Source organism: Petromyzon marinus, chromosome 50, assembly GCF_048934315.1.
Source record: "Petromyzon marinus isolate PM22_M1 ecotype Great Lakes invasive population chromosome 50, UKy_Petmar_22M1.pri1.0, whole genome shotgun sequence".
Taxonomy (NCBI): domain Eukaryota; kingdom Metazoa; phylum Chordata; class Hyperoartia; order Petromyzontiformes; family Petromyzontidae; genus Petromyzon; species Petromyzon marinus.
Window position 1 is genome coordinate 3615778 of NC_133716.1, and position 27664 is coordinate 3643441.

The 27664-nt window shown below is 53.5% G+C and overlaps 1 protein-coding gene across 2 annotated transcripts; it reads left to right on the top strand.

Moving 5' to 3' along the window:
- The first annotated feature begins 791 nt into the window (after nucleotides 1–791).
- On the top strand, nucleotides 792–27524 carry LOC103091789 (prostaglandin G/H synthase 2). 2 transcript variants are annotated; one of them, XM_032973025.2, is made up of 12 exons: nucleotides 792–1017; nucleotides 3985–4182; nucleotides 8799–8885; nucleotides 12320–12448; nucleotides 14661–14804; nucleotides 15111–15254; nucleotides 18546–18727; nucleotides 19332–19415; nucleotides 20072–20318; nucleotides 20729–21015; nucleotides 22867–23014; nucleotides 24632–27524. In XM_032973025.2, the coding sequence occupies exons 2-12, from the start codon at nucleotides 4176–4178 to the stop codon at nucleotides 24985–24987; spliced, it is 1815 nt and encodes a 604-aa protein (XP_032828916.2). In that variant the 5' UTR covers nucleotides 792–1017; nucleotides 3985–4175; the 3' UTR covers nucleotides 24988–27524. The 2 variants fall into 2 exon arrangements, with proteins under 2 accessions (XP_032828916.2, XP_075930883.1); XM_076074768.1 differs by having other exon boundaries at nucleotides 792–977.
- The last annotated feature ends 140 nt before the right edge of the window (nucleotides 27525–27664 follow it).

Here is a 27664-nt window from a genome sequence, read left to right on the forward strand (position 1 = left end):
GGATGACTGCCGTGGGTGACTCTTTGCTGTGGGTGACTGCTGTGGGTCACTCGTCGCTGTGGGTGACTCTTTACTGTGGGTGACTGCCGTGGGTGACTGCTGTGGGTCACTCGTGGCTGTAGGTGACTCTTTACTGTGGATGACTGCCGTGGGTGACTCTTTGCTGTGGGTGACTGTGCTGTGGGTGGATCTTTGCTTTGGGTGACTCTTTGCTGTGGGTGACTGCCGTGGGTCACTCTTCGCTGTAGGTGACTTTTTACTATGGATGACTGCCGTGGGTGACTCTTTGCTGTGGGTGACTGCTGTGGGTCACTCGTTGCTGTAGGTGACTCTTTACTGTGGGTTACTGCTGTGGGTGACTCTTTGCTGTGGATCACTCGTCGCTGTGGGTGCCACGTCGCTGTGGGTGACTATTTGGACTCTTCGGCACATCTAAAAATGTTGGAGGTGACTGGACAAAGACAGACACCCAGGTGTCATGTGTTGACCGAGATGACCGACAGATGCACCAACTGTGCCCCCCAACTGTGTCAACTCGCTGCGTTGTAATCGCCCGGCGCTCCGCTCGTTGTTGTGAGCGTTGCTCCTCCGACCTCTGCCTACTAATGGAGGACGACTGCCTCGAAACCGCCCAGGAGCAGCGTCCTTTACGAGCCTCCTCCTCCACAGAGGCCGATCTTGACACCGCTGAATCCTAGTGGGGGGCGGGGTAGGGTTAATGATTTGTGGAGGGGAGGGAATTTTTTGTCTCCCAGACGATGGCTATAAGTTCCGGGCTCTTTCCCCGTGGTATATAAAGCAGAACAATGCAAAGTGCGTGACGGCGCGGGGGGTGGAGTTGGATGGGGGTGGGATGCCCTTTACGACATTTTATGGTAACGGAAGCTCCGGTGCCTGGCCCCCGAAACGTCGACTCAGCGTGATTCATCTCCCAATCCTGGAAGTAACGAACGGAGGCTGCAACCCTGGAATATAAGGCGAGGAATTATTATCATCATACAACTTTCATCGACTCTGGTAAACGCCGTGTGTGTGTGTGCGTGCGAGACCTAGCGTTGTTGGGGAGCGGTAGTGTAGTGGTTAGCGCGCTGCGGTCAGAACGCGGCGACCCAAGTTCTGTTTCCCGCTCACGGCCAACACCGGTGACGATTATCTGGACCGGTCCTGGGCCTCCCCTAGGTCTACTCATCCTTAAATGAGTACCCGGTGCCGTGTGTAAACATCGCCACTGGGGAGACAAAGGCGGTCGGGCGTGGTGCTGGCCACCCACCCCCTCGTGTGCCGTGCCGGCCTTCATAGGTGCTCGCTAACATCACTTGCCCCAACAGTTTGTTACAGGCTACACGGGGGGGGCTTTGTCTTTGTGCCGTGCGAGACACCGTCGCAGTCCACTTTCAAACCTTGAACGCTGTTGAGGTTTTCAATGGGAATTGCTTTGCAGCGGAGCGCAGCGCATTCCTGTGGACGGTTTTTACCGGCAAGCGTGGCAATGTGCAATCCTTCCTGTGGCAATGTGCAATCCTTCCTATGGCAATCCACTGCTGCATGAGGGCCTACCCGCACACCGTAAGGCTGGTGGGTGTGTGGGGGTGGGGGGGAGTTACTTGACCATACTTCACCACGCCGGTCACCGCGAGTCGGTAAAGTCTGATCGACGTTAAGCTAGTCGCACACGCATTCGTCGTCGGCAGCGCTCAATCCACCGCTGGATTAAGGCCCCCGTTCGTCAGACTCGCAGCTGCACGCGAGGCGATGCTATCGCTCCATCTCCGCGGACTTCGTCCCACGCCTTTGGCTGCCGCTCCGGTGCTCGCCTCGACCGCCCATCCCCTTTTTATGATCGGGTTGTAATTATGCAATCACGCAACCTGGCACATACCGTGTCAACCCGTACGGTTTAACGCCGTATACGCCTTGCACAATGTCTATTTTGTTCGTGATGGGACTTTGTAGCATGAACGTTGGGATTTATAAGGGTACAAGGGTGACCAATAAGGTCTGAATTTGTCTGTAATAAGGTAGGGCATTGGTAAGGGGTTGACAGGTATGTAATAGTGTAGTGTGTCGTGTAATGTATAGTGTAATGTATAGTGTAGTGTATAGTAGTGTAGTGTATAGTAGCATACCTGTAAACCCATACGATTTATTCGTAATGTTGTACAGGGAAATTGAGTTTGCAGGTCCATACGGCGTACAGCCGTTTCAATACGGGTAACAAACATTGTTGTTGTATATTTGTGTTTCTCCCTTGTGATGGGACTTTGTAGGATGAACGTTGAGATTTATAAGGGCACGGGGTGATCAATAAGATCTAAATTGGTCTGTAATCAGGTCGGCGCTGATAAGAGGTCGATAGGTATGGTAATTATGTAAGTTTAGTAATTAATCGGCGTACGTTTTCTCGTTGTCCCGCGCTTTGCAAACGTCGCCCACGAAAAATGCGGATTATTTGTAACAAATCAGCGTCATGATCTTCTTTGGTTCTTTCGGTAAAGTCACGTAGAATGAGAATAAAATAAGAAATTAATAAAATAAAATAACACAATAAAATTCTCACGACGTTTCGGCCACAACACAAGTGACCTTCTTCAGGTGAAAGGAACAGACCTGTCGGGACGACAGAGCTTCAATGGCATTAATGTTTTAATTCATATTGTAGAAGCCACGTAGATAGATCAAATAATTAATAGCAATAATAACAATATCACTATTATTTTATCTGTCTACCTGGATTTTCCGAAAGACCCACAAATAATATGAATCCCTGCAGTCACGAAAGCTTCCAGTCGATATTTATATTGTAGAACTTTAGAACATAGTGCCGTGCATCAGCACATTGAACATCTTAACGCCTGCACTTTTGCCAGAAAGCGTGAAATCCTCTTGTTTAATATCTATTATTATTATTATTCAATATACGTTGTGTCGTTGTCGTCAGATGATCTTCATGGTTTACAAAATGTTCCTGGGGAGCTCCGTAAGGAATCGCCACCGACCCCGTCGAACGCCGCACGTGCGCGCTGCCGCTACCGTGCGGAGTGCCGCTGTGGATGACGGCGCTCATTGATGCCCTAGTTGTCCCCACGTTGCGGACGAGACCCACGTCTGTTTGAGCGGCAAGCCTCGAAGCGGGCGTTGTCCACCCCGTTCATGTGAATTCTATATGCACTATTCCTTGGGTCTTTCGGTAAAGTCACGTCGATCGGGTCAAAGAAAATAGTCCTCGATTTGTCTACGTAGCCCGAGTCCCTTTACCGTTGCAGGCACCCCGACATCGCATTCCCTTTTATAATCACAACGCTCAATGTACCACTTCGCCGTCCCGAAATTAGCCACTCACAAATTGAGCACGATTATCGTGATTGCTGAACTTAGTCTGTCGATGCGTTACACGTGCGTGTCGATCAAACATTCCGTGCGCCGTACAGGAAATTATCGGCTAGCCGCAACACAACGACTGTGCTTAAAATAACTTCACATTACCCGAGTCGCCTGAAGTGTAAGTATCCCGTGGGTCTCAATGGGTTTATCGCATGTCTTTGTTGAATAAAGGATTACCGAGGTGTATATACACCGACTGGCGTACTGGCTACCGCGCTGCGCTTGCAAATGCAGAGAGGATGCCCGGTCGCTCGATCTCCCGGTACGGCAAGCTTTAACAACGGTGCGAGATTTATTCCACCCCCGCTGCTGCCACCACCACCAGTTCCTCCTCCGCAGTCCCACCGCTTCCGTTCACCCAGCTGTGTCAATGTGCAACAACCACAAACCGCGCGTGGTGGTGGTGGTGGTGGGACAACGCGTGGGTACGCTGCGCCTGCACCCCCCTTCCGGGCACTCGTGAGGATTGGGGAGAGTTGAATGGGAGGAGTTGAGGGGAGTGGAACATCGCCTCCCTCTTCCTACGCCTAAGTCGCCTCCTCCTCCGTCCCTCTCTCTTTCGTGCGTGTCGTTATTTGTTGGTGTACATCTTGTGTTGTGCAGGCGAGGCAAGGCCAACAGTCCCAGGTGTATAAATACCTCGACTCGCTCCCACGCGCGGGGTCTTGGGCGAGGGTACAGACCAGCAGGGCTTGCGGTAGCAGCGGCGTCTACTCAAGGTTTCTACTCTCTCGGCGATCCTCGCAACGCACCTGGAGCAGCTAACTCGGCCGGGTCCCACACATCGCCAAGTCATGTCAGGTGAGCCCAAGGCTGCTCCGCGGGCTCCTTCGCTCACTCACTCACTCACCTGCTCACACACAGCTGCCTACAGACTTACACTCACTCACCTGCTCACACACAGCTGCCTACAGACTTACACTCACTCACCTGCTCACACACCTGCCTTGCAGACTTACACTCACTCACCTGCTCACACACACCTGCCTACAGACTTACACTCACTCACCTACTCACACACACACCTACCTACAGACTTACACTCACTCACCTGCTCTCACACACCTGCCTTGCAGACTTACACTCACTCACCTGCTCACACACCTGCCTACAGACTTACACTCACTCACCTGCTCACACACCTGCCTTGCAGACTTACACTCACTCACCTGCTCTCACACACTTGCCTTGCAGACTTACACTCACTCACCTGCTCACACACCTGCCTACAGACTTACACTCACTCACCTGCTCACACACACCTGCCTTGCAGACTTACACTCACTCACCTGCTCACACACCTGCCTTGCAGACTTACACTCACTCACCTACTCACACACACCTACCTACAGACTTACACTCACTCACCTGCTCACCCACCTGCCTTGCAGACTTACACTCACCTGCTCACACACCTGCCTACAGACTTACACTCACTCACCTACTCGCACACCTGCCTTGCAGACTTACACTCACTCACCTGCTCACACACCTGCCTTGCAGACTTACACTCACTCACCTGCTCACACACCTGCCTTGCAGACTTACACTCACTCACCTGCTCACACACCTACCTACAGACTTACTCACCTGTGCGCACACCTACCGATAGACTTGCACTCACTCACCTGCTCACACACCTACCTACAGATACCTGCTCACACACCTACCTACAGACACTTACATACACCTATTCACTTACCTGCTCACACACCTACCTGCTCACTTACCGCAGACTCACAAACTCATACACTCACAGACTCGCAAACTTATCGACACACCCAGTTACCAACCAATCCACTCACAGGCTCGCACACCCACTCATCTGCTCACCTACTCACACACCTACTCACACACCTACTCACACACCCACTCACCTGCTCACCTACTCACACACCTACTCACACACCCACTCACCTGCTCACCTACTCACACGCATCTACCTGCCGTCGGGTTCCTTTCACTTCGAGGTTGTCTCCTCTGGCACCAATGGATAATTACAGACGAGCCACACAGCGCCCACTGCTGCTGCTTTCACCAAACTCAACTGCATCGACCACAGAGCAACGCCACCTGTCCTCACTTAAGGCTATGTGGGGGTCTCTGTGAGTCTTTGGGGTTCCGTGTGAGTCTGTGGGGGTCTCTGTGACTCTACGGGTTCTGTGTGAGTCTGTGGGGTTCTGTGTGAGTCTGTGAGGGTCTCTGTGACTCTACGGGGTTCTGTGTGAGTCTGTGGGATTCTGTGTGAGTCTGTGGGGTTCTGTGTGAGTCTGTGGGGGTCTCTGTGACTCTACGGAGTTCTGTGTGAATCTGTGGGATTCTGTGTGAGTCTGTGGGGGTCTCTGTGACTCTACGGGGTTCTGTGCGAGTCTGTGAGATTTTGTGTGAACCTGTGTGATTCCGTGTGAGTCCCTGGGGTTCCGTGTGAGTCTATGGATCGCAGTGCTAGTCTGCTGATTTCTGCGTGAATCTATTGGCGTATGTATGAGTATGGGGTTCTGTGCGAGACTGTTTCTGTCTTTGTGCGAGTGTGTGGCTTTCTGTACGAGTCTAAGGGGCTCTGTGCGAGTGCATCGATGTCTCCGTGTCACTATGCATTGCTGTATGAATCTATGAATCCCCAGTCCGCGTTGGACACAAACTGTGATGCTCGACGCAGAGTAGCCGCGCATGCTGCCTTGCTGGCCAAAGCATTTCCATGGTGTAGATCAGCGGTTCTTAACCTGGGGTGCGAGACATGGGCACATTTTTTTTTGTTTTAGAATGTAAATCGTCGAAACCGCAAATTAAGCATGGGCTCGTTAAGTACAACTTGCTTCGTTTCATCAAACCCTACGTAGTTATTAACATTATACTTTTTTTACGATTGAGAACCAAAGGGGGATGCCAGGCTGCAGTAAAAGTTAAGAACCACTGGTCTAGATGAATGCACGAGGTGTGATCTGTTGAAATGGATATACAGTATTCTGTGGGTTTCCAGTTTATATAATGATCTACTATATTATATTAAATATTTTGGTGGGTTTTCAAATACAAACGTCTTGTATTTATGGGCAAAAAAACACACTGAGGAGTATTTACATACACGGGGTGGGGAGTGGTGGTGCAGCGGTTAGCGCACTACACGGTGGACCCAGCGAGCTGAGATCATCTCCCAGCTACGGCCAACATCAGTGGCGATGATATCTGAACTGGTCCTGACCCTCCCGTCCCCTTCACCAACGCACGCTGACCAGCGTGGTGAAGTATGGTCAAACAACAACCCACGACTGACGGAGCGATGGGGAGGCCTTCGTGACGTAAATTAATTGTGCGGCTGGGCGGTTGGTGGCTCAGTAGTGACATGCGCCTCGCAGCCAGAAGCTCTCCTGGGTTCGATTGCCCACCCTGGCTTCTGTCTGTGTAGAGTTTGTATGTTCTCTGCCCCTTGTCCTGCATGGGTTTCCTGCGGGTTCCCCGATTTCCTCCTAAAGCTAAACGTCCGCACGTGCAACTTAACCGGTATCGGCCAAACCACATCCCAATGCTGAAAACGTATGTAACTGCAAATCATTCCATTGGATTTACAAATGTCAATATCGCACCCAAGTGCAAACCTTTGGCAGGACCGCCCTGAAAAAGAGGCTTGAGACTCAGTGTGGCATTCCGGCATTCCTGGGTAAATAAGTTGAATCATAATAATAATATTATCAGAACAACTTTATGTATCATGGGAACAAATCGGTATGCGGTTGGCGGGGTGTGACATTGGGACACACAATGATGCTTTAGCTCGGGGCATGGGCTTCCTCAACGCTTATAGTACGAGCCACGCCTGTGCCACTGAGTCTCACACACAAAGACAAAGGCGCGCACACACGCACGCATTCGCTGACACCGCTGCTATCTCGATCCGTGCTGTGCCGCTGGCGGTTGGCACCCGTGAGTGGTTCTCACTCTCGGCACCTCACCCACTCGGCCGGCACCACCGTTGATGCTGCTGCCACGACTATGGCGACGATGATGCACAGGTTCTAAAATTAATACCACAAATAATGTTGTGCGTTCCGTATTCGCCGCCGGTCTCACAGGTGCGGGGGGCTAATCGCGAAGGATGGCGCTGTGTTTCACAGACAGGTTTGGTGCGCCAGTAGCGAGTGTAGTGTGGGATACACCGTTAATTGTAGTGCGTTAACGGAGCGGTGTTACTCTGTGTGATCCCAATTGAGCAATTTACGGATGATTTTTCGAACTTGGAAGCCAGACGGCACGTAGTTTTACGGTTAATACTCACACCGCAGTAATAACCGGGGCGACCTGCCGGATTTGAGCCAAGTTACCACCGACACCGCACCACCGGCGCAAGGTTCCGGGCATAGAGTAAAGACCCCTTGGTGTTTACTTCAAAAGAGTACACCTCTGAGTGTTCCCACAACCAGGCACGGGCTCGGATATTTCTCTCCCGCCACCGATGTTAGCCGCGGCCGGGGATTCAAACTCGGGTTCACAAAAACGACGTCGGATCGCAGTGCATTGACGGTGGCGTTGCTGCTGAGAGGAGGAAGGGCAACGCTCCCGAGTCACCCAGGAAGAGCCACGTGTGCTGCTGTACGACGCAGTCGACGCGTGACGCTTCACAGCGGCTGCCCCTCTGTCGCTAGAGGATGCCTGGAGGCTGTGGCTGGCAGTTGGTGACCTGTAGAGAGTCCGTTGCGACTACTGCCGTACAGCTATTTAGAACCCAGGCTGTCTGTACACGGTGTGTGCGTGTGTGGACGTGATTGCCACAACATAACTACGAGCCATTGCCCATTATTCCACAGGTATGTAAGCTTGCCCGATCAGAGTCTGGTAGAGTGGTGGCAGTGGTAACACCAGTGCTTCACGGCATGGAGGGCCCGGGTTCGAATCCCGATTCAGGCATCTCTGTGTGTGGAGTTAGGTAATAACAAACAGTCAATGTTACCGGTATTGGGCCCCAAACATCGCAATACTGCATATGCTGAAAACTTGGCGGGAATCTCCTGAAAACGAGTCTTGAGCATCAATGAAGCTTTCCCGAGTAAACAAGCATCGTAATAACAAAAACAACAACAACAACAACCCTCTCTGTACCCAGCTCACGTTTAAGCATGGCAATACCGAGCAGGCTGTTCCACACAATCGCCACGCTCCTTTTGCCAATCCACCGCTGGATGTACGTACGTTGAACTTCTTTCGCACCACGCATAGCCGGCCGTGCCCATGACATACTTCGCCACGCTGGTGAGTGCGGGTCGGTGAGGAGGGGGTACACAGGACCGGTTCGGGTACCGCTCGCCACCGATGTTCGCCGCTGGCCGGGCATTGTAGCTCGGCGCCCGGCTGAAAGGAAGCCCCGAGCGCCGTGCCGATGCAAGCGCGGGCTCATTGTCCTCTTAACGTCTTCTCCTCCACAGAGAGGAGGAAGAGCCCCACGAGTCGCCTCCTCGCGCCATGGCTCCTGCTGGCGCTGTGCGCGGTGCTGTGCGGCGCCGCCGCCGAAGGTAGGCCCCCGAGCGACGTCGCCCTCGCGTTTACCGTATGGCGCAGGTCCATCGGTCATTTGTTTCGCGCTCCGCCGACACGATTTTGGGTCGTTCCGCACGGTGTTCCGCGCGTCGTTTGACTTCAGTAACTTGAGGAAGCCCCCCCCCCTCCCCCCCCCGGTACCTGCAGTGAAACGTCAGACATCATTGCAATAAACGCACAGTACAACCCCCGGTAATAACATCACGCAGAAAGCTGTATGAGCAGCGCGACTGGTGAAAAGCCCTGCGTAGTTGCGTCGATAGTGAAGAAGCTCCCGGCACTGGAGCGAAACGTCGAACAACGCGCGGGCCCTCACACGAGCGCTAAATCGTGCGCGGGAGCAGCATCGTGCCCGCTGCGGGGGGGGTTTCACCCCGATGACCCTTGGCGAGTGCGGACAATGGGCGGCCGTTCACGCGGACCTCGGCAAAACATCCCCTCTCGCTGGCCCTCCTGGGGTCTGGCTGCTCGCCCGGCCGTCGCACGCTCGGGCTCGGCACGGGCCTGGCAGGACGTCGCCCGTGCTCTGCGTGCGCGTGTTGTGTGCACGTGCACGCGCGTGCATGTGTGTGCAAGTGCGTGCGTGTGCACGTGCGTGCGTGTGCACGTGCGTGTGTGTGCACGTGCGCGCGTGTACTAGGAAAACGGTGCGTTCCGTTTTGCGCGTCCGTCTAGCCACCATCGATCTCTTCCACAAACAGCTGGTTGACGCAGACTCGATGCCTTGTAGTGATAATGGGTTTGCGCCTATGTGCGAACATCTTAACGCCCCCTGTGCTCTTGGCGGAAATGGCGGTAGCAATAATAAGTGGAACACGTACATATTTGCTTCGGCCAAAAGCAGAATTGCGATTGAGTAAAACAAAACAAAAAAAGCTCCGATGCAGTTCTGGAAGCGTGGCGCGATTCTCCGTGGCGCCCAGGCACGGCACGTGGCCGTGGCGGGCCACGGCTGGAAACGCGAGCGCTCAATTTCACGCAACGGTCTGGCGGCGAAGGGGACGGCACGCAGGGCTGGGGGCGCGGCGCGCAAGGAAACGGCGTGACGTCACGTGGTGTCCCGTGGACAAAACCGAACAGAGCAGGATCTTCAAAACGCCACATTGGGTTACGGCGGCAGTTTAAAAACAACGTCAAAGCCCCCACGCCGCGATGCTGCTTCATCCCCAGTCGGGGCAGGTGGTGCTGGCAAGTTAAACCTTCTTTTACGACGGCACAAATTACGGTGGGAAACGTATTAGTTTTTTTTATAAGCCATGCCGGTTAATAATGAGAAACTGGAAACTTGTTTTGAATGCACCGCACCCCATTCGCGGTGATAATTAAACTTTCTCTCGGGCACCGATTGTGGGCAAAAATCGGCAACCTTGCTTCACCCTGTTGAGCCTCGGGTCGCCACGCCTGGTTAATCCAGGATCATCCTTAAGGCAGCAGCACATTACAAATCACGGCTTTGGTTTGTTGCATAATAACAATAATAACAATGTTAATAGCAACCTTGTGTATAACATAGACAAAGATCATCCCCCCTGTAGCCTTATACTTTTTGGGGCAAGTGCTGTTAGCGAGCACCTAATGAAGGGTTGTATGGCACACGGAGGGGTAGGTGGTCAACACCACGCCCCAGCCGCCTTTCTCTCCTGAGTGGGGATGTTTACACACTGCACCAGGCACTCATTGAAGGCTCAGTCAACCTAGGGGAGGCCCAGGACCGGTTCAGATAATTGTCACCAGTGTTGGCCGTCACACACACACACACACACCTTGTGACTTTCGCTGAGCTATGGGCAACAGAATGAATAAACAGACCAATACGCCCCCTTCCCACCTTTGTTTTTCCTGCTTAAACAAACGTATTTTAGAGATCCCATCGGCCACACAACGCTATTCAGAAGTGCGTTTTCAGTAGCACGGGTCGAACACAAGCAAAACTGGGACGCTTATGGTCTCATTAGCATGGTGAGGCTCTCTTCAAACAATGCCAATGAACTGTCGGACGTCACTAGGCCGTTTCGTGTTAAAGGCAACAGGATACGCAAACTAAACGCGCCCCCTGACAGACAATACGTTGCCACAAACCATCGATGCATTCCAATCGTGGAACTGGATCCCTGGACCGCCATGGGGTGTGGACGCCTTGCCGTGGCACGCGCCAATGATTGCAGAGAATGTTTGGTTGACTGCGCGCTTTGCCTACTGCGTGGCAGGTCGCCGTGCACTTTCGGGGTCGTGCCGCGACCACGTCCGACGTTTCGCCCCACGTGCCGGCGAGATTCGAATTCGGTTCGTGAAGATGCTCCCGTAATACGCCGTTGTTATTTAGCCACCAAAATATATATTTTTTTAATATGCATTTAATCCGTCTACCATAGAAAACATGAGCAGCCTTAGACGTGTACCGTCCGGCCTAAATGAAAGTGAAGTTTGATTTGTCCATCAGTTCCTGAGGAACCCAATCCACGTCCTGGGCATAAACACACGGCGGGGATGTCATTTTGAAGTTTTGGCAACGCAGTGGTGAGCGCTCTGTGTTATGAACCCCAGCAACCCGAGTTCAATTCCTGCCCATGGCTGCCAATGAGACCCAAAAGGTCTAAACCGGCCCAGAGGTTGCTTGTTTAAATGTATACTGATGGATAACGTTGGTCTGAAATGCCAACTGTCCTTTGGTCTCAAGCATATTTGTATTATATTTGCTTTCAACCGAACACTTACAGTTCAAATCCCAGTTGGGGTTAGACCCAGCCCATCATGCCCCCAGGGGCCAATAAAATGAATTTCACTCTGTGAGAATGCCAAAAGTGGTTGTCCAACATGTAGACCAAATTTCGCACATGGGGCACATGAAATTTCCACCACCTCCTCCTTGTCACTCGTCTATCGCTACTATCACGGTTGTCGTTCGCGTGAAACTCACTTATTCATTGCTGAAGTGTATGTATGCATGTTGAACTTTTTTCGCGCCGTACGTGGCCAACCACGCTAATCGAAGGTGCGGTGTATGGTGGTGCCTGCGTGTGTGTGTATATGTGCATACGTGTTCCAGAATTGTGTGTGTGTGGGGAGCGGTGGCGCAGAGGTTAGCGCACTGCGTTACAAACTCGGAGACCCGAGTTCAACTCCTGCACACGACCAACACAAGTGACGAGTATCTGAACTGTTACTAGGCCTCTCCTAGGTCGACTCAGCATTAAACGAGTACCGGTTTGCAGCACGTAAACATCAGCACTGGCGAAACAGAGGTGGCCGGGCGTGGTGCTGGCCACCCACCCCCGATTGCCCCGTTCCAGCATTCATAGGTGCCCCAACAGTCTGTTAGCACCGTGCCGGCCTTCATAGGTGCTACTCGCGAACAACACTTGCCCCAACAGTCCGTCGAGGCGACACGGATCTCTGCATTTTGTTCCAGGAGGAGAGACGACGAATCCCTGCTGTTCCTTCCCGTGCCGGAACAGGGGCGTCTGCACGGAGTACGAGCACGGACGCTACGAGTGCGACTGCACCTACACGGGATACCACGGCAAAAACTGCACCATACGTAAGCAAGCCGCGCCCGTCACGCCGCTCGTCGCCCCATCACCACCGCGCCCCGCTTTGCCCGGGGCATGCCCCGCCACCCCCATTCACTTAATCGGCAGGGAGCCCGGTCGGAATTTCTCACCCGTTACGCACCTCGGTAGCCTTGCGTTTAAGCGCGGTTGACATTAAGTCGTCATAGAGGGGGGGGGGGGGTCCCAATTTAAAATGAGTGACGTCAAAGTTCTGTGAGGCTCAAACAGGGACGCCGCACTGCTCAGCTGGCAGCTGCCCCCTCCATTAGCTCCGCCCACTTTTACATAAGCACGCCCACTGGGCCACGAGCTCTGTTTGTTCGACCACTAGCTCCACCCACTCGGCCTAGCTCCGCCCTGCCCTCTGCGCACATTTAAACTAAAACTGTTTTTTATTGTACCAGGTGAGACCCACTGAGCTATAATAGCTCTTTTTCAGTAGATACCTGGTTACAGCAAATGATTGCTCAGCGAAATGGCTTACAAATACTCTCAACGCATGCTTCTAAATGTGGAGGGAAAAACCAGAGGACCCGGAGAAAAAACTCAAGCGACTACGGGGAGAAAATACAACCTCCAAATATACAGCAGGTGTCAGGGTCAGGATCGAACCCACAACCTCCTGCATACCAAGCGAGACAGTTAAAATTTCGCCACTGCCAACAAACACGAAGCCAGAATGTATTACACCGGTAAGAAAATTAAACATTATTATGAACGTTACAGGGCATCTGGTGAGACATTACCAGGGCATCTGGTGAGACATTACCAGGGCATCTGGTGAGACATTCCTAGGGCATCTGGTGAGACATTACAGGGCATATGGTGAGACATTACCAGGGCATCTGGTGAGACGTTACAGGGCATCTGGTGAGACATTACCAGGGCATCTGGTGAGACATTACCAGGGCATCTGGTGAGACATTACAGGGCATCTGGTGAGACATTACAGGGCATCTGGTGAGACATTACCAGGGCATCTGGTGAGACATTACCAGGGCATCTGGTGAGACATTACAGGGCATCTGGTGAGACATTACAGGGCATCTGGTGAGACGTTACAGGGCATCTGGTGAGATGTTACAGGGCATCTGGTGAGACATTACCAGGGCATCTGGTGAGACATTACCAGGGCATCTGGTGAGACATTACAGGGCATCTGGTGAGACATTACCAGGGCATCTGGTGAGACATTACCAGGGCATCTGGTGAGACATTACAGGGCATCTGGTGAGACATTACCAGGGCATCTGGTGAGACATTACAGGGCATCTGGTGAGACATTACAGGGCATTTGGTGAGATGTTTCAGGGCATCTGGTGAGACATTACCAGGGCATCTGGTGAGACATTACAGGCCATCTGGTGAGACATTACAGGGCATGTGGTGAGACATTACAGGGCATCTGGTGAGACATTACAGGGCATCTGGTCAGACATTACAGGCCATCTGGTGAGACATTACAGGGCATCTGGTGAGACATTACAGGGCATCTGGTGAGACATTACAGGGCATCTGGTGAGACATTACAGGCCATCTGGTGAGACATTACCAGGGCATCTGGTGAGACATTACAGGGCATCTGGTGAGACATTACAGGGCATCTGGTGAGACATTACCAGGGCATCTGGTGAGACATTACCAGGGCATCTGGTGAGATATTACAGGGCATCTGGTGAGATGTTACAGGACATCTAGTGAGATATTACCAGGGCATCTGGTGAGACATTACAGGCCATCTAGTGAGATATTACCAGAGCATCTGGTGAGACATTACAGGGCATCTGGTGAGACGTTACAGGGCATCTGGTGAGACATTACAGGGCATCTGGTGAGACATTACAGGGCATTTGGTGAGACATTACAGGGCATCTGGTGAGACGTTACAGGGCATCTGGTGAGACATTACAGGGCATCTGGTGAGACATTACCAGGGCATCTGGTGAGACATTACAGGGCATCTGGTGAGACGTTACAGGGCATCTGGTGAGACATTACAGGGCATCTGGTGAGACATTACAGGGCATCTGGTGAGACATTACCAGGTCATCTGATGAGACGTTACAGGGCATCTGGTGAGACGTTACAGGGCATCTGGTGAGACTTCCTAAAACCAACTGAGACTGTCACGGCCAAACCAGACCCTGGGTGAAATGTCTCAATCACATCCCCACCATTTGTGTTCCCCTGCTCGTACAGCGGAGCTGCGCACGGCCATCGTAAGGATGCTGAAGCCGAGCCCAGACACGGTGCACTGGATCCTCACCAACTTCCCCGCCGTTTGGGACGTCGTCAACAGCATCTCCTTCCTGCGCGACGCCATCATGCGCTACGTCCTTGTGTGTGCGTCTCGCCTCACGTCCTACAACTTCCCACACGGCGGTGTTGGTGGTGGTGGCGACGGTGGTGGTGGTGGTGGTGGCGGCGACGGTGGTGGTGACGGTGACGGTGGTGATGGTGGCGATGATGGTGGTTGTGGTGGCGATGGTGGTGGTGGCGTTAGTGGTGGTCGTGATGTGAGCGAGCAAGTTGCAGGGTTGCGCATTTCCCTTACGCCTCGCCTGAATGCGTCTACAAACTCGAACGCTTCCTACCATCGTTAGCGTTCACGCGGCTTTACACGTCTGTCCGCGTGTGTGTCTCTGTCAGCGCGCTCGGACCTGATCGACAGCCCACCAACCTACAACTCGGTGTACGGGTACAAGTCGTGGGAGGCGTACTCCAACCTGTCATACTTCACGAGGATCCTGCCGCCCGTGCCGCGGGACTGCCCCACCCCCCTGGGCATCGCAGGTAGCCGACCGAGCATTGCCTTGTGGCGGATTGGTCTCGCTGTAATATTCTGACCCATATTCGTGACCCGCACAAATATTCTCGGTGTATTTTACGAGGTAAACTGAGGTAAATAGTGGCATTTTACGAGGTAAATCGTGAGGTGGAAATGGAAACGGAGGGTAGGCTTCTTCTTTGGTTCTTTCGGTAAAGTCACGTAGAATGAGAATAAAATAATAAATTGATAAAATAAAATAACACAATAATATTCTCACGACGTTTCGGCCACAACACAAGCGGCCTTCATCAGGTGAAGGGACGAGACTGTCTGGTAGGACAGCGCTGGAGTGAAAGAGCCACGTTCAGATCACGGCCTTTAAGCTGTGTGAGAGGAACAAAGCGCCTTGACAAAGGAATTAGCATATAATTTAGCATTGAAATGGCTGAATGATTAGCTTGTGACTGGTCACAGAAATAGCTATGTTAAAAGTTAAAGCATACACATCCGCAGAGGCACCCCTTGATAAAGGAATTAGCATAGAATTTAGCATTGAAATAGCTGAGTGATTAGCTTGTAACTGCTCACAGAAATATCTACGTTAAAGTCAGAGTATACACATTCACCGAGGCACTTAGTACAAATCAAACAGGAGAATTTAGCATTGAAATAACTAGGCGAATTTAGCATTGAAATAACTGAGTGATTAGCTAGTGACTGGTCACAGAAATGACTGTTGAAGTCAAGGCCTACACATCTGAGCTATTCACAGTACTATATAGTGAACCAATAAAAAAACTAAAATATAAATTACCTTAATGTTATCAATAAACTCTATATTCTCCAATCAGCTAAGCTACCAACAATAAGTCGTTATATATCACAATGCTATATGGCGAAAAAATGGGTGGATTCTTACCCTCAACTTTAGCACCACGGATAGCTACGGGCCCCGTTCAGACGGACGAGTTCATCCATGGTCGGAACAGAGGAGGGGGAGAGAGGGTAGGCTTTTCACGTTATATAATTAGTTGATTAATGGACCTGATAATCGATACTTCTTTTATCGAATACTCAAAATAATGCAATAGTTAAAATATGCGAGGGATTAAATCGGACAGGCGGCAACCCCAACGTCAGGGCGCCCGGTGGCAGTTGCACCGCCTGCACACTCGGGCGATGGCTACCGCTGTCGGCCTTTGCGGTTGAGCTCGCAGAACGATGGCAGAGACCGTGGCTGCACGCGGAAATGTCACGTGCGTAAATTGCAGAACGCTGACGGACATTGTTCAATCACCGCCATTGTGTGTGTGGTTTTTGTTGTCATTGCTGCTGTCGCCATGTGTGTGTGTGTGGGGAACGGTAGCTCAGCGGTCGGTGCGCTGTGCTACGAACCCGGCGACCCGAGTTCGATTCCCGCTCATGGCCAACAGCAATGATGATTATTTGAACCGGTCTCGTGCATCCCCTAGGTCGACTCGGCCTCAAATTAGTTTCCTTTTGCAATCTGTAAACATCGCCACTTCGGGAGACAAAGGTGGCTGGGCGTGGTGCTGGCCACCCACCCTCCTGTGTTCCATTCCGCCCTTCATAGGTGCTCGCTAACAGCACTTGCCTCAACAGCCTGTTAAGGCTATACGGGGGTTCTTTGTCTTTGTGTGTGAGAGTTGGTGGCATCCTTCCCCCAGCAACAATGGAGGGCAGAGGAGCGACGCTCACAACAACGGGTGGAGTGCCGAGCGGCTGAAATGCAGAGTTAGCACAGTTGGGGGGGGGGGGCGCAGTTGGTGCATCTGCCAGTCATTTCAGTCGGTCAACCCATGGCACCCCGGGTCTGTCCCGTGACCTCCTGCCAGTGCCAGAGTCGGGCCGGCGTGCCGCGCACCACCAGAGCTCGGCGCACGCAGCGCCACGCAGCGCCACGCCCTGCCACCTTTGTCTCCCTGCTGCCCATGATGATGATAATGACGGTCGCCCGGTACTCGATGCGATACGAACCCGGCGACCTGAGTTTGATTCCGGAATGCGGCCAGGCGTCAGTGGCGAGTGATATCTGAACCGGCCTTAGGCCCCCCGTCGCCCCCGCCTTCCCCTTCACTAACCCGCGCTGACCAGCATGATGATGAAGTATGGTCAAACAACCCCCGCTGCCGTAATCCAGCAGTGGAGTGACAAAGAACTCTGGCCCACTGCTCTGTCTGACAAGTGCCTCCACCGTGTACATTTGAGAGAAACTTGCCGCTCGTTTCAACCGCCGGGAGGTTGAATGGAACCTCTGCGTTGCCGATGATTAATCCAACGACAATCCAGCACGTCACACCGCGTTGGCGGTCGCTCTAAAACTAAACTATTTTATTTTACCGGGAAAAGCCCACGGAGCTGTGTAGCTCTTTTTCAGAAGAGATCTGGCTATCACAAATGATAGCCCAACGAAGTGGCTCGTCATCGTGTGTGGACATTTATCGCAGCCAAATACTCTGAAGGCACGATGTTGATTCTAAATGTGGAGGGCCTGGAGAAAAATCCACGTGACCACGGAGAAAGAGAGAGACACGCAAACTCCAAATATACAGCAGACGTCGGGGTTGGGATTGAACCCACGACCTCCTGTATACCAGGCGAGGTAGTTAACATCTCCTAGCTACCGTGATGATTATGAGAGAAAGAGACACCGCAAACTCTAAATATACAGTAGGCGTTGGGGTCGGGATCGAACCCACGACTTCCTGTATACCAGGCGAGGTAGTTAACATCTCCTAGCCACCGTGATGATGAGAGATCGAGAGAGAGAGACACGCAGACTCCAAATATACAGGAGCAGGTGTCAGGGTCTGGATCGAACCCACGACCTCCTGTATACCAGGCGAGGTAGTTAACATTTTAAGGATGCTGAAGCCCCCGAAAAGGGGGCCCTTCGCGTCCGCTGGTTGCCGTGCGTGCGACTTCGTGCTTCACCTCCCGCCGCTGTGCCACGCTCCTGTGTGTGTTGGTGGTGGTGTGGCGGTGTGGCAGTGGGGAGCGCTGGTGTAGCGGTTAGCGCGCTGAGCTACGAACCCAATGACCCGAGTCTGATTCCCGCTTATGGCCAACACCAGTGACGATTATCCTAAACGGGCATGGGCCTTCCCTAGGTCAACTCGGCCTCATATGAGTACCTGGTGCAGTATGTAAATATTGCCACCAGGTACTCAGACAAAGGCTGCCGGGTGTGGTGCCGGCCACCCACCCCCTCGTGTACCATGTCGGCTTGAACAGGTGCTCGCTACAATCTGTTAAGGCTACATGGGGGGATCTTTGTTGTCTTGGTGCGGCAGGCAAGCCCCAGCTACCCAGCGCCAAGCTCGTGGCCGAGCGGCTGCTGCTTCGCCGTCAGTTCAAGCCCAACCCGCACGGCTCCAACCTCATGTTCGCCTTCTTCGCACAGCACTTCACTCACCAGTTCTTCAACACGGACCCCGTGCGGGGCCCCGCCTTCACGCGCGCGCTGGGCCACGGGGTAAGCGGCACGTACGCGCATGCACACACGTACACACGCACGCACACACGCACAAAGATAAAGACAAAGATCCCCTATATAGCCTTCATAGACTGTTGAGGCAAGTGCTGTCAGCGAGCACCTATTAATGGCCGGAACAGCACACGAGGGGGTGGGTGGCCAGCACCACGCCCGGCCGCCTTTGTCTCCCCAGTGGCGATGTTTTTACGCACCGCGCCAGGTGCTCATTTGAGGCTGAGTCTACCTAGGGGAGGCCCAGGACCGGTTCAGATAATCGTCACTGGTGTTGGCCATGAGCGGGAATCGAACTCGGGTTACCAGGTTCGTAGTGCAGCGCGCTAACCGCTACACTACCAGCCACACGCATACACACGCACGCATGCACACATACAGAGGGTGTGGGGGCGTGGGACGAAGGCATTCCTAAAATGTCAAGCTTTTTAAATGATCTACATAGATCCATGGATATTGCTGCTTTTCTCCGCTCAATTCGTTATCGTTAGCCGTGATCTGTTCGCTTTGACGATGACGACGACGATGTTGTTGAAGTCAACGATTGACGGGGATGACGAGCGACGGGAGCGTGTGACGTGATGATTTCCAGGTCGACCTGAACCACATCTACGGAGGAACGCTTGAGAGACAACACCAGCTGCGGCTCTTCAAAGACGGGAAATTAAAATTCCAGGTTCGCACCCCCCTCTCCCCCTTGGCTGTTCCTCACCACGCTCGCTGCTCACCCTCACAAAGAGAGAAATATCAGGATTGGTTTTACCCTTTTCAGCAATAAAACATTTGTGTTAAGATGTTACAACACCAAACATAAATCTTATGCAAGGAATCATGTCTGCATTGACCACATATACTATCAGAACACGTGTGGTTTATTTTGCGTGTGCGTGTTCATCACAAGTTTGTGTGGTTAATGCAGACATGGTTCCTTGCAAAAGGTTTTTGTTTGGTGTTGTAACATCTTAACACAAGCTGTTTTATTGCCGGAAAGGGTAAAGCTTATTCTTATATTTTGATACTGGCAAAGGAGGTCCCAGAGTAAGAGAATTGTTGTGACCTGGGGTGTGGTCGTGGTTGAACACAGGCTCGTGGTAGTGGTTGCACACAGGGTGGTGGTGGTGGTGATTCGGACGACACGGTGGTGGATGAGACGACGCGGTGGTGGATGAGACGACACGGTCCGTGCCTGGTAGAGACCGAACCCTCAACACGGGCATCGCAATCAACCGAGCGGAGCTCACGGGGGGCACGGTAATCGTCGTAGTGGCGCGAGAAGAGAGCGGCGAGCGAGGGGGCGAACGGCCGATGACGCTCCGATGACGCCGTCCCCAGATGATCGACGGGGAGGCGTACCCGCCGGTGGTGCGCGACGCGCCGGTGCACATGGTGTACCCGGAGCACGTGCCGGCGTCGCTGCGCTTCGCCGTGGGCCACGAGGTATACGGCCTGCTGCCGGGCCTCCTCGTCTACGCCACGGTGTGGCTGCGCGAGCACAACCGCGTGTGTGACGTCCTGCACGCTCGGCACCCGCGCTGGGACGACGAGCGACTCTTCCAGACCGCGCGCCTCATCCTCACCGGTGAGGGGCCGGCGGTAGCCGTGGCGGTGGCGGTTGGTGGTCGTGGTGCTGATGGTGGTAGTGGTCGTAGTGGTGGTGGCGGTGATGGCGGTGGTCGCGGTGGCAGTGATGGTGGTGGTTGTAGTGGTGGTCGTGTTGGTGGCGGCGGTGGTGGTGGTGGTGGTAGTCGTGGTGGTGGTGGTGGTGGTAGTGGTGGTCGTGTTGGTGGTGGAGGTGGTGGTGGTGGTGGTGGCGGTGCTGACGATGACGACGACGATGCCGGTTTGCAGGACTCTCCTGAAAAAAACAATCACGTGACTCTCTCATGCCTTCCTGGGTAAACGAGCACAACAATAACCGTAACAACAACAACAACAAAGTACCGATACCCGCCGCGTGTGGCAAACGCCCCCCTCCCCGCGTGCGCGCAGGCGAGACGATGAAGATCGTGATCGAGGAGTACGTGCAGCACCTCAGCGGCTACAACTTCCACCTCAAGTTCGACCCCACGTTGCTGTTCGGCGTCAACTTCCAGTACAGCAACCGAATGTCGCTCGAGTTCAACCACCTCTACCACTGGCACCCGCTCATGCCGGACTCGCTGCTCATCGACGGGCGCAACTACAGCTACGACGAGTTCCTCTTCAACCCCGGGCTGCTCGCCGACAAGAAGCTCATGCCGCTTGTGCGGAGCTTCATGCGCCAGCGAGCCGGCACGGTGAGGAAGAGGAGGGGGGGGTGGGGGAATGGATCAAATAAATGCACGGTAAAACTTTTTCTGCGAGTGTTTTGCAAGACGAGCACAATTTTTTTTTATAAATATTAATTTGATAAACGAGTGAGGGTCTTGCAATGCGAGTAGTACGTGTATACGCTTTGTCTGCCGAGCGTCACGTGATCACAACTGATATGCGAGTGCTTTGATATACGAGTGCTTTGGATTACGAACACGTTTCCGGAACGAATTATGCTCGCAATCCAAGGTTTTACTGTACGTATACGCGTGTGTGTGTGATGGGACCTCCCTTGCCAATATCCAAATATAAGAATAGGTTTTATTTCCAGAAAGGGTAAAATCTATTCTTATATATGGATATTGGCAAGGGAGGTCCCATGGTGGAGCTGCTCACCACGAGCTCTCAATGTCCTGATAGTGGCATTGTCTTTGTGCTGTTCGCCTTTTGGCGTCCTCTGGCCTAACGCTGTTTGAGACGAGGCTGTAAAAAGAAAGCTGTCTCTGGTGTGGACCAATCAGTTTCAAAGACAATGCATCATACACTACCAGAGCATGTGTTTTTGTTGTTGTTGTTTTCATGTTCACCACAATTATGTGTGGTTAATGTAGACATGATTCCTTGCGAAAGGTTTCAGTTTGGTGTTTTAACATCTTAGCACAACTGTTTAATTGCCAGAAAGGGTTTAACATATTCTTATATGCGTGTGTGTGGGGAGCGGTGGTGCAGTGGTTAGTGTGCTGCGCTACGAACCCGGCAGCCCCTGTTGGATTCCCGCTAACGGCCAACACCAGCAGCGATTATCGGAATCGATCCTGGGCCTCCCCTAGGTCTACTCAGCCCTGAAATTAGTACCTGGTGCGGTGGGTAAACATCGCCACTGGGGAGACGAAGGCGACAGGGCGTGGTGCTGGCCACCCACCCCCTCGTGCGCCGTACCGGCCTTCATAGGTGCTCGCTAACAGCACTTGCCCCAGCAATCTGTTAAGGCTATACGGGGGATCTTTGTCTTTGTTACATGTAAACAACCTGGAGTACATGTGAAACTGCACAGCTCTTTCCAATGTGTGTTTGAATTGGGGTGTTTGAGGGTTCGGGGTGCGGGGGGGGCGTGGGCTGTTTGGCGAGGCCAGGGTGCGGTTTTCAGGCTTGAAGGCACGGTTGGGTCCATTCGCAGGAGGCCGGGGAGGAGAACCAGCCAAACAAACTTACACGCTTTCCCGTCACAGGATGATCGATGGCCCTGTTTGTTACGCTCACTTTTCCTTTCCCCGTGGCCACGGCCGCCCGGAATGCGCCTGGTCTCGTCAGAGCTCGGGAGCCAAGCAGGTGGGAGCCTGCGTAGGGCCTGAGATGGACGGGGCCGGCACCGCGTTGCTAATGGGCGTTACAGCGCTGCGGCGCTACAATGCGCCAACCTTCGTCACTGCCTAAACCGGCGGCTCGCCTGCGCTGACTGGTGCGGTGAGGCGTGGTCAGGATAACCCCCGTGACTGACACGCCATGGGGGGAAGCCTCAATCCAGCAGTGGATTGGCAAACGGCTGTAGGGTATTCTTCGTAACAATCTGTTGTATAACAGCCAGAGTTTCCCTGTAAAAACCGGTGTGGGGCACGCTCATGATTAAATAATGGTATTAGCCAGTCTCTCCATATGCAAACGAACGTTCACTTTCCACAGAGTGGTATGTATTTTATCAGCCCCTGTTTGTAATTTGGTTTATTCCGGCTCTGGAACGCACGGCATGGGGGGAGGCCATCATCCGGCAGTCGGTTGACTGACCGTGTTCTGTGCGGACGCGCGCACGCGTGTTTGTGTGTGCGTGCCTTGGCCAGGTGTCGGGCGGTCGAAACATCAACAAGAACCTCCTGCACGTGGCGACGAGCATCATCGAGCATGGGCGCACGCTGCGCCTGCAGTCGCTCAACCAGTACCGCCACCGCTTCAACATGCGACCCTTCACCTCCTTCCTGGAGCTCACAGGTGCTGCCCTCGCCCATCCCACAACACTGACCCCAACCTTGACTCCAACTTCCACCCTGACCCCAAATCCTGACGACCCTAACCCCGAGCCTGACCTAACCCCATCCCTGACCCCCAACCTGACCCCAACCCCGACTCTGACCCAGACACCGACCCTGAGGCCAACTTTAACCCCCGACCTCAACGCTGACCCCCAACTCCGACCCTGACTCCCAACCCTGACCCCGATCCTGACTCTGAGGCCAAACCTGACCCCAAGCCCTACGACTCCCTTCCCATACTGACCACGGCACTCCCCTCGACACTCGCACCGCCGCTCTCCGCTGAGCTGCCGGCCCACCGGAGGCAGTGATAATTGCCGCGTTGTGGAACAATGCGAGGGTGGTGCCTCCTCTTCCTGCTGACACCAAACGGAGCCGAGAGCCGCGCTGTCATCCCGCTCCCAACGGAGACGACGCACCCGGCGTGCCGGTTCCAATCCATCCCTCGCTCCCTCTCTCTCGCCCTCTCACGCTCTCTCATGCCCTTTCTCACTCTCTCACGCTCTCTCACGCTCTCTCACGCTCTCTCTCACTCTCTCACGCTCTTTCACGCTCTCTCTCGCTCTCTCTCGCTCGCTCTCTCACGCTCTCTCACGCTCTCTCTCGCTCTCTCTCGCTCTCTCTCGCTCTCTCTCGCTCTCTCTCGCTCTCTCTCGCTCTCTCTCGCTCTCTCTCGCTCTCTCTCGCTCTCTCTCGCTCTCTCTCGCTCTCTCACGCTCTCTCACGCTCTCTCTCGCTCTCTCTCGCTCTCTCTCGCTCTCTCTCGCTCTCTCTCGCTCTCTCTCGCTCTCTCTCGCTCTCTCTCGCTCTCTCTCGCTCTCTCTCGCTCTCTCTCGCTCTCTCTAGCTCTCTCTAGCTCTCTCAGGGGCGGGGGGGGGGGGTGGTGAATGGAACCCCATGGCGCACAATTTGGCTATGTGGATATTCGATTTGGCTATTTGGATATTAGACGCAATTACCTCGCTCGTTCATCTCTCCGGTAGTCCGTAGAGGGATGGCAGTGAAACTTGGCATTTATGTCGTGCAACCCCCCACAACATCAACGAAACGTCTCAGTTTTTCTTTTAGCCTAATGGCAGCTCATCACCATCACAATTGGGCGGTGCCACCGGCGGCCCCGGTGGTCGTGGCGCATTCGCCGCTTATCGCGGAGGGTTCGAATCCGGTAGGCCGCGCTGGTTATCACTGCGGGTGCAATAACCGTTAATAACATCGCACGACGTTTCCTTCACAGTGGACGTTAGGGATCCCGTGACGTCCATTCGCAAGGCTAGAGCCACCGTGTGCCACCGGCGTCGTGGTCCAAATTAGCCCAAGTCTAAAATGACACCGCTAAAATGACTCAATCAGGACTATACTCACAGCGACCATCATGTATGTACCTACGTTGAACTTCTTTCGCACCGTACGCAGCCAACCGTGCTAACCATGGGCCCTACTGGCAGCAGACTGATGCCCCCAGGTCACTGTTGAAAAACGAGGCTCCTCTATCCGGCTCGTCCCAACAAAATCACCCTGATGAACCTTGACGCCGCCCTCCTCCCCTCCCATCCCCCGTCCGGTCGTACGCCGGCAGGCGACGAGGCGATGGCAGCCGAGATGGAGGAGCTGTACGGCGACGTGGACGCCGTGGAGTTCTACGTGGGCCTCCTGGCCGAGAAGGCGCGCCAGGGCTCCATGTTCGGCGAGAGCATGGTGGAGATTGGGGCGCCGTTCTCGCTCAAGGGCCTCATGAGTAACCCCGTGTGTTCGCCGCTCTACTGGAAGCCGAGCACCTTCGGCGGCGACGTGGGCTTCGAGATCATCAACACGGCGTCGCTGCGCAAGCTCGTGTGCCAGAACACCGTGGGGCCGTGCCCCCGCATCTCCTTCGCCGTGGCCGAGACCGAGCCGGGGCACCGGTGCGGCGAGGGGGTTCACTGTGAGCTGTGATGACGGAGCGTCGTGTGTCCGTGTGTGTGTGTGTGTGTCCGTGTGTGTGTCGTGTGTGTCGAGTCGGTCGTGTGTCATGCGTGTGTGTCGTGTGTCATGCGTGTGTGTCGTGTGTCATGTGTGTGTCGTGTGTACGTCAGGCAAACGGCAGTGTAGAGGTTAGAGCGTGGAGCTACAAACCCGGTGGCGCAAGTTAAAATGATATAATAACTGATCCCGGTCCTCCCCTAGGTTGACTCAGCCTTAAATGAGTCCCTGGTGCTCAAAGGTTCCCAGAGATGGTGCTGGCCCCACCACCCCTTTGTGTGTTCTACTGAGGTCTCATCGACTCACATAGACACCCACTCACAGACATATATAGAGATCCACACACTCGCATAGACACTCACAGACCTATATAGAGAACCACACACTCGCATAGACACTCACAGACCTATATAGAGACCCACACATTCGCATAGACACCCATTCACAGACCTATATAGAGATCCACACACTCGCATAGACACCCACTCACAGACCTATATAGAGACCCACACACTCGCATAGACACCCACTCACAGACCTATATAGAGACCCACACACTCGCATAGACACCCACTCACAGACCTATATAGAGACCCACACACTCGCATAGACACCCACTCACAGACCTATATAGAGACCCACACACTCGCATAGACACCCACTCACAGACCTATATAGAGACCCACACACTCGCATAGACACCCACTCACAGACCTATATAGAGACCCACACACTCGCATAGACACCCACTCACAGACCTATATAGAGACCCACACACTCGCATAGACACCCACTCACAGACCTATATAGAGACCCACACACTCGCATAGACACCCACTCACAGACCTATATAGAGACCCACACACTCGCATAGACACCCACTCACAGACCTATATAGAGACCCACACACTCGCATAGACACCCAATCACAGACCTATATAGAGACCCACACACTCGCATAGACATCCACTCACAGACCTATTTAGAGATCCACACACTCGCATAGAGACCCACACACTCGCATAGAGACCCACACACTCGCATAGAGACCCATACACTCGTATAGAGACCCACACACCCGCATAGAGACCCACACACTCGCATAGACACCCACTCACAGACATATATAGAGACCCACACGCTCACATAGAGACACAGACATATATAGAGACCCACACACTCGCATAGAGACCCACACGCTCGCATAGAGACCCACACGCTCGCATAGAGACCCACACGCTCGCATAGAGACCCATACGCTCGCATAGAGACACACACACTCGCATAGAGACCCACACTCAGAAATGGCCTTGTGGTAGCCCAATACTGGTGCAGCAATATCATCATCACCCATTGGCTTTGTGTTCCAATTCACAAAGCTGCGCCTACCACACTCTGCACTTACCACACACTCCGCGTACCACACGCATCGCCATCTCGCTTCGAGGATATTTACTGCACACTCCTGATTTGTCCCTTCCAACCAGCACTGGCCCAGTGTCATTACAGCACTGTTATGATAATGAATTCTGAAGTGGGGGTTTTCTCGAGACCTTTGTTTATTGAACGTGGACGCTGTACGCCGACCGTGGGAATCCGCCGTAGAAAACTGGAATGCCCTTGCCGTGCCACACCGTGTTGCTCGATTTCGCCGTAATTTCCAGAGCGAAAAAAAAAACCGCTTGGGAGGCATCGCGCCGAACGGTCCCGCACAACGTTCAGGTTTCGTAGCCCGAGGGCCTTAAATTATTTTTATCCGACGGCGGTTGCGCAATGCGCAGGGAGCTGATCAGCGGCCGATTGTGCATCGTGTCGCGCGCGCGAGCGAGCTGTGAATACGACGAGGCGACGAGAGCGCGGTAATAATAACTTATTGGCGCCGCGTGTTCATAAACGATTATTTAAGCGTTTCCGTCATCGTACATCGCAAAGGGCTGCGGGTGCAGCTCGCGCGACGCTGCAGTGGCGACTCACCCCTGTTGTTAATCGGTGGCCTGCCCAAGCAGCCCACCGCTCTGCGTATTCGGCGAACATCCGGCAGGACTCGAGGTCAGGAACAACGCCGGGCGTATTCTCTCTTCCCTCGACCTGCCGCGCGGAAGGCGGCTCGTTTGTGGCGGTGATTGGTCCCCGCCCGCGAGATGCACTGGGTGACGGACGCACGCGCGCGAACGAGCGTCCTGACGGACGGACAAACGGACGGAAGGACAGACAACTGGCCAAAGAGGTGGGAGTGATGGACAGATGGATGGACGGAGAGACGGTGGGCCAGATAGGACAGACGTAGACACATATGGACAAAGAGATGCTGCCTCTATCATAGGGTGATATAATAATAATAATGATGAGGGCATTATGCATGGACGAGCTGGATTTTAAATCGAAACACGTGGGGGGAGGGGGGGGGAAGAGTTCAGAATGCTGGAATGGATTTAAATTACATGCGAATTACATACGACGCTTTTGTATTTATTTGATGTGTGTAAATAAAGTTGGGATGTTGACACCTGCCTGCGAACGTCGCCGTTGTCTACTTGAGTAGAACGCGCAAGCCGCTCGCCGCGTACACGTGCAAACGTGTGCACGTGCAAACGCGTGCAAACGTGTGCACGTGCAAAAGCGTGCAAACGCGTGTGCACGTGCAAACGTA

Excerpts from the sequence above, each read along its gene's own strand:
- LOC103091789 (XM_032973025.2), top strand. Across the intron at positions 8,886-12,319 it reads GTGCGGCGCCGCCGCCGAAG|GAGGAGAGACGACGAATCCC; the intron begins GTAGGCCCCCGA and ends ATTTTGTTCCAG. Across the intron at positions 20,319-20,728 it reads CGCGCGCCTCATCCTCACCG|GCGAGACGATGAAGATCGTG; the intron begins GTGAGGGGCCGG and ends GCGTGCGCGCAG.